General features: G+C 30.0%; 1 protein-coding gene across 1 annotated transcript; it reads right to left on the reverse strand.

Annotated features, from left to right (window-relative positions):
* Positions 1–386: 386 nt before the first annotated feature.
* LOC115972037 (remorin-like) lies at positions 387–6,794 on the reverse strand. Its single transcript, XM_031092174.1, has 6 exons — positions 6,453–6,794; positions 5,462–5,527; positions 2,211–2,258; positions 2,032–2,119; positions 1,161–1,242; positions 387–793 (listed from the first exon to the last, which is right to left on the reverse strand). The coding sequence occupies exons 1-6, from the start codon at positions 6,616–6,618 to the stop codon at positions 593–595; spliced, it is 651 nt and encodes a 216-aa protein (XP_030948034.1). The 5' UTR covers positions 6,619–6,794; the 3' UTR covers positions 387–592.
* Between the last annotated feature and the right edge of the window lie 981 nt (positions 6,795–7,775).

The following is a 7,775-nucleotide window of genomic DNA, read 5'->3' on the forward strand; positions in this document are numbered from 1 at the left end:
GGTTAATAACTCAAACTAACATCAATAGCACCATTACAATTCATCATTCCCATGAATAAGCACCACCCAATAACCAATGAATTTTTTTTATAGAAAAAATCAATTAATATATAAAACTAAAATACTACTAAATTCTCTAAAATTGCTAAAACACCCTTAAATCTATAAAATTACCAAAATACCCTTAAAACCTAAAAACTCAACCCTCATTATAATTTTCCGCCAAGGTGATTTGGGATTTAATAATATGCAATTTTTTTGTTTTTTTGGTCAAGGCCAAATATCATGCTTATAGTAGGATTTTCTATGGCTTGGACAGTTCGTTCCACACGTTGAGCATAAGTAAGTTCAGTGGTCGAAAACTTGAAACCTCTGTAAGCTATCCATGGAAGAGACAATGTTAATTGATTATATTCATAGCCCTTTATTTTATATTGTATTTTATACATATAACAAAGACATACTCTGTAGTATTATCATATGATAAGGAAAAAAAAAAAAAAAAACCAAGCCAAAGAAGAAATTAAAAAGGAAAACTAAACTCCAAAATACTTTTCTTTATTTGTTCTGTGCTCTTGCTTAATTAGTAACCTTAAAAGCTGAAGCATCCAAGAAATTTCTTTGGTGTATATCCATTAGAGCGGAACTTTTTAGCCATCTCCTCTACCTTAAGGAAATCTTCTCTTCGTTTGGCTTCGATTGTCGCCCTCCTTTCTTCTGCTGCCTTGTGGAGCTCAGCAATTTTGTTTTTCATTTGCTCAGCATATTCTACCTTCTTTTTATCGAATTTTTCCTTTTACATAGAAAAGGGTTTGTCAAATTAACACTATTCAATCAAGTATTGATGTCATGTCATATGCTAATATTTTCAAACTAATAGCTGAAAATTTTGTCATGGGCATCTGAACATACCATAACATTTGAGTATGTCACTAACAATTGCATAAAATATGAAATATTTTATATTATGCCCAAAATGAGTTCGCTTTGTTGACAATCGAGAGTCGAGACATGCACTTCTAGTTCTAGAAAGAAATCAAAGAATGTTCACTATCCTATTCCTAGTTAGCGGTGCCTTGTGCTTGTGCTTGTGCATCAGTAAGGAAGCAACAGAACAAACACCAAAGAATAAATGCAAGCAATCCAAGAGAGCTTACTACCTCAATCTGCTTCAATTGTGCTTCTACAGATACTTTCTTGCTATTTTCCCATGATCCAACGGCAGACAGATTTTTATAAGCCCTGTTGGACAATCCCAATGCTGAGTTATACTATAATCAAGCTGAAAAATGTCATCTCCTTTATTAATGGTATTGAGAAAATGTTCCAGAATATTAATTATTTAACTAAATTTCATGTTTTGATTTGTTGATTCAATTTCTTTGATTTGGCCTTGGCTAGCAACTTATATAGAATTACTGCATATGTTCCAATAAAAATGATTAGTAACACTTCAATAACATAATAAATAAATGGTTAATTTTAATTTTGTGATTAGAGACACATTATTTTATAAGATTTGTGTGGTAAAATTTATAATGTGTCTAACATTTTATTATAAATTTTCCTAACACAGATTCCCTGAACATCTTTTGAAGTCATATTAACTATCAAAGCTCATGATTAGATTGGTACAAAGAGTATATATAGTAAATTTAATAAGATGGATACAAGTACACAACATTTTCCAACTCAAAATGTGTAGGTTAAAAAAATAAAATTTTCAAATTTGTAGAGACTGGAACAACCAAAATTGGTTTTTTTTAGATAAAATTCTACTCTAGTATAACCTAAGTGTATGTGTGTGTGAAGTTTCCTCCTGGAGACTTGAACTTTAGTATTTGCCCCCCACACCACCACAAGCTCTAATACTTGTTTAATCACCAAGGGTAATGTTTTTTTCCCCCAAATTAAAGTTAATTGATATAATAATTAATAACCTTCTTTAATTTACCCTCTAGGAAATTGGGCAGTACAAGCGAATGCAAAGAGAAGGTGAAAGGAATTTGAAAGTTTAAGATAGCCTCTTACTTATTCTCTACTTTCGTTTTTTCGCTCTCTTCCCATGCTTTAATTAAAGCCAACCTTTTCTCAGTTGTCACCTGTGCAAGCACTGCATCTGAGAAAACAATTTACACTATCAATGTGAAAAAGATATCAATCTCTTTCATATTCAAAGTAATATTGTACAAGTAACTTAAACCATTTACCTCTATCAATTGCACCCTCCGAACTTTTCTCAACAGTATCTGCTATTTCTGCCACAATAAAATTTCAAACAAAATTACATAAAGAATGAACCGGTCCCACATTGAAGTAATCTTTGATTCTTAAATGGTATCACCCATTGAAGGTAGTAACGAAAATAAAGAGTTGGTCAGTTTCAGCTGCAAAGTGCAAACTCTTTATCAATAACAATAAGAGCTAGAAAGAATTTTGTGACATGCATTGGTTTAGTACGTAGCCTGTATGCTCTCTTAGTTTTCCTGTGGTTTCAACGGTCAATCATATCATAAAAAAATGTTACAGAAATTGAATGGGTCATGTCTATGAAACAGAAAGACTGGGTGACCAAGCTAACATATTAAAGGATACAAATTGCTCTCATGTTCTAGTAGGCCTATACTAGATAGTGAATCGACCATGAGTTAGGTATTGATATATTGATATTCACAGTTGGACACATTTTCTGAAAACTTGGGGACAAATGGTTCACATCCTAGTGGTTTTCCAGCAATATAAGCATATCAGTTTAATTTTTTGAAGCATTACAGTCTCAGAAGTTAGAAGTCATTGTTAGAAATCATTATATATATATATATATATATATATATACCACTACGAGAAGCTAAAAGGCAAAGAAACCTTCTTCTCAAAAAAAAAAAAAAAAGGCAAAGAAACCTATTATATATTAGATTTAGGATATTAGAATATTAGTTAAATTATTGAATTTACTGTTTGTTGATAGCTAGAGCCGGCCATAGGTCTAGGTCTAAAAAGCCTCCAAATTTCTAAAATTTGGGGATAAATGATTTTTTAAGGAAAAAAAAAAGCATAAATTATTTTATTTTATTTTATTTTATCTCTTCTCTCTTCAATCTCAATAAAGTTTTCAAAATTACGAGCCATTAAAAATCCAACCAAATTAAAACTTCATTTTCATTATAAAAAAAATGCTATGTGTTTGATGAATCATTATTGATGATCAATTTCTCTTAACAGCTTGAGATTTTAATTTTTGTAAACTAGTTTTTCACATGATAAATGGTTAACATTAGCTATCCATTTTCCACATTATAGATGTTTAACATTAATTATTTACCTATTTCAAACAAGGCCTCACATCAAACAATATCCTCTCTCTCTCTCTCTCTCTCTCTCTCTCTCTCTCTCTCCACATTACCAACATTAAAAGGTGAATTTCAGCTTTCCTTCACCATGCATTGTCTTACTCAAAATAAAATAAAACTCATTATATATATATATATATATATAAATATATATATATAATTTCATTGTTAATAGTCATATATTTAAAAGTTTATTTTATTTTTGTTATGTTATAATTTTGATTGTATGTAGATCATGTTCTTTTTATTTGTAAATATTTTTTAATTATAAATGCCTACAAAAAAATATCCATTTGAATAGGAAAACCTAATAAAATAGTGGGGGAGAAAGGAAAAAAAAAATTAAATCTCAGTTAGTAAAATATAACTAATAATTTTTTTCAAAAAAACTTAAACTATTAGTAGAGTTGACTTGATATATAGCCAATGACAAAGTCAAGATTTGACTTTGAAGAGAAAAATCTCTAAACATATGTACCCCCACACACTTCTATATAACTTTTTAAATGAGACATAGGATGGAAAGTAAATTCCAACTCATATAACATGATTTAATACCATGATAAACTACTATTTGTCTAAAAAACATAAATTATCAAGATGGCCCCCTTGATATATAGTCAATGACAATCATAATCTGACTTCAGCGAGGAAAATCTATAAAAACATATACCAAACATACTTATATGTATATATTAATTTAATTTAATTGTGTAATTATCCCAACTTACATAAATTTATATTATTATGTAACTATCCCCAAATTGTATTCCTTATTATACAAATTTTTATGGAGGTGAAATAATTAGTACATATAGAATTTGAGCACCTATCAGGTTTTTGCTTTTATATAAAGTTATAACTCATTCTTGTTCTTTTCCACTTTTTTTCTCCAAGCTTTATTTAGTTTTATATAGTTTGAATCTTAAAAGAAATCGATAGAATAGGAAAGATTTTCTTTCCTTTAAAAAAAAATGAACGTGACATAAAAAGATGTAATTGTGTATTGATTACAGTATGAAAAAAAAATTAATATATCAATAAGAAATAAATAAAAGAAATTCACCTCAAAGTTTTAAGATAAACATAGGTTTTTTTTTTTTTTTTTTTTGAGGATGAGATAAACATAGTTTTTAATTATTATTTTTTGGGTGAAAAAGGGGGGCAATTGTCTTCCTTGCCCTTTTTCCCCCCTCGGCATATTGATATAGTTTGAGGTTTTAGGCAACAATTTGAAGTGGGTTTTTTTTTTTTTTTTTTTTTAATTCAAATGTAAATTCAATAATATTTATTTCACTTTCTGAATTATAATTTTCTAAATTTAAATCCATTTTTGTTGTTTTTTAGTGTGATATTATTACTAACAAATAGTAATTTATCATGTTATTAAAACATGTGGTTTGAGTTTGAATTCACTCTCAATCCTATAAATTTAAAATGTTAAAATCTACCGGTGTTGAGGTTACTAATTAGGAGAATATTACTTTTATCACACTCTTACGATGCATTATTAAGCTCTAGAGAGCTTAATTCAGGACATTACTACGAATAGGTGCCAAGTAAATATTTGAATTAAGAAAATCTAAATCATTATAAGGCATAATAAATTAGAAGTACCGAAAAAGAAAATCAAGAAACTAATTGAACATCAAATTTTCATAAATTAACTACCCAAGCAAATAAGAATTAACACTAGATTTGGTAGCAAAGAAACTGTGAGAGAGAGTAGTTCTCAAAATCCTACATTTTTTCATCAAAGTATAAATTGGGATTTTAAGAAAACCACAAACTCTATCCTACTTAGACTACAACACAAATATTTTGCTTCCTTGAGGTGAACTTATTAAATCAAAAGCTCCATTTTCTCTCACTCAGTTTTATCAAGAACCAAAAACGAGAGAGAGAGAGAGAGAGCTCAAAATCCTACATTTTTTCATCAAAGTACAAACTGGGATTTTAAGAAAACCACAAACTCTACCCTACTTAGACTACAACACAAATATTTTGCTTCCTTGTGGTGAACTTAATAAATCAGAAGCTCCATATTCTCTTAATTAGTTTTCTCAAGAACCAAACACACTCAGAGAGAGAGAGAGAGAGAGATCACTTACTCTCCTTAACTGGAGGAGCGGTCTTGTTCTGATCAGGAGGAGGTGGGATCACAAACTTCCCTTCAACTACACTCAAGTTAAAATAAAACTTCATTATTTTATATAGTTTTTATATAGTTTGAATCTTAAAAGAAAAGGTGACATAAAAAGATGTAATTTTGTATTGATTACAGTATGAAAAAAAAAATTTAATATATCAATAAGAAATAAATAAAAGAAATTCACATCAAAATAAGAAAACATCAAATTATAATGTGGAGGGGGCAAAGTTTTAAGATAATCAAAGTCTTAAAATTTACTGGTGTTGGGGTTAATTATTCAATTGGTTACAAGTATATATTAGGAAAGTATTACTTTATTATTACACTCTTACGACACATTATTATTAAGCTCTAGAGAGCTTAATTAGGGATATTTCTAAGAAAAGGTGCCAAGTAAATAATTGAATTAAGAAATTCTAAAGCATTATATGGCAGAATAAATTAGAATTACTGAAAAATAAAATCAAGAAACTAATTGCACAACTAATTTTCATAAACTAATTACCCAAGCAAATGAGAATCAACAATAGATTTGGTTGCAAAGAAACTGAGAGAGAGATATCTCAAAATCCTACATTTTTTCATCAGGTACAAATCGGTATTTCAAGAAAACCACAAATTCTGCCCTACTTAGTCTACAACACAAATATTTTGCACCCTTGAGGTGAATTTAATAAATCAAAAGCTCCATTTTCTCTCACTCAGTTTTATCAAGAACCAAACACACTCAAGAGAGATATCTCAAAATTCTACGTTTTTTTCATCATAGTATAAACAGGGATTTCAAGAAAACCACAAACTCTACCCTACTTAGACTACAACATAAATATTTTGCCTCCTAGTGGTGAACTTAATAAATCAAAAGCTCCATATTCTCTCACTTAGTTTTCTCAAGAACCAAACACACTCAGAGAGAGAGAGAGAGAGAGAGAGAGAGAGAGATCACTTACTCTCATGAACTGGAGGAGCGTTCTTGTTCTGATCAGGAGGAGGTGGGATCACAACCTTCCCTTCAGCTACACCATTTCGAGCTAGCTCCTCATCCTCTTCTTCCTTTTCTTTTTCTTCAACAGGTGCAGGCTCTTGATCAACTTTGAGGGGCACCTCCTCTCCCATAACGTATTCTTTTAACTTAGCCACGGCTTCAGATCACTCCAACACAAACCAAAAGCTACAGTTCTGAAAGTAGCACACCAACTGTCACCACCAACTTAATTTCCAGTTTGGAGAAGATAAACTCCGAGAACAAGATTTTTATTGGAATCCAAAACAAGCAAACTCTTCCAAACTGGTGGTTGTGGTAGTTGGTTCATATATATAGGACTTTGTGTCTTGACAAATTAGCGGTTACTTAATAATGTCCCACAATAAGTTGTGCATTCTTTTTTCAGTGTTTACCTAGTCACAAAATAGATTTAAATCTGGTCTAAAATAAAATTAAGTTTAACTTATCTCCGAGAATATGTGTCAAATTCGGACCTAATTACTTGAATTAAAAAAAAATAAAAATTACAAGAGCTAGTCCAAATCTTTGACGTGCAAAACGCCAGGTGTTCTAATCAGCTAATGACAGCAGAGCAGTGGTAGTTGTAAGACATGCGTTAAATATGTAATGGTGAGCCATGCGTTATTGCGTTGCTTGCAAGGTGTCACGTCCTTCTTTTGCTTACAAAAATGCATTCATTTTTTAAGGGACAAAAAAAATTAATTTGTTTTAGTAGAGTCATGAGTCATGGGTATTTTGTTTTTTTAATGCTAATGACAGTAACAATAAGATGAGTTATACATCGTTTAGAAGTCTTTAACTCCTAAGGGTAGAACATGTGTCGCATTGTTGTGTATAATAAAATAAATACTATATAGGACCCTGTATGCCGTGTCATTGAGAGGCAAATTTCCAATCGTTATCTTGCTTTTGTTTGAAATATACATTGTCTTTTGAAGGTGTAAAAAGGTATGATCCGGAAAATGACCTTTTTTTTTTTATTTTTTTAATAGAAAGAAAAATAACTAAAATTTTGATTCAATTGAAGTTGATACATTAAGTATACAGCCCTAAAATTTTGATTCAATTGGAGTTGATACATTAAGTATAAAGCACTATTCTTGTAAAGTGATGCATTACACACCTCAATGCAAGTAATATTTTCAGAAAAACTAATAGATAAAACAAGTGATGCTTAAAGCATGGTAATTTTTGCTTTATTTATTTATTTTTTAAAAAAATAGTGTCATTGCGAGGAGATTTTAGAATTAACTAAGACAGTTACGAT

The sequence above is a fragment of the Quercus lobata genome, chromosome 12 (assembly GCF_001633185.2).
Source record: "Quercus lobata isolate SW786 chromosome 12, ValleyOak3.0 Primary Assembly, whole genome shotgun sequence".
NCBI classification, from domain to species: domain Eukaryota; kingdom Viridiplantae; phylum Streptophyta; class Magnoliopsida; order Fagales; family Fagaceae; genus Quercus; species Quercus lobata.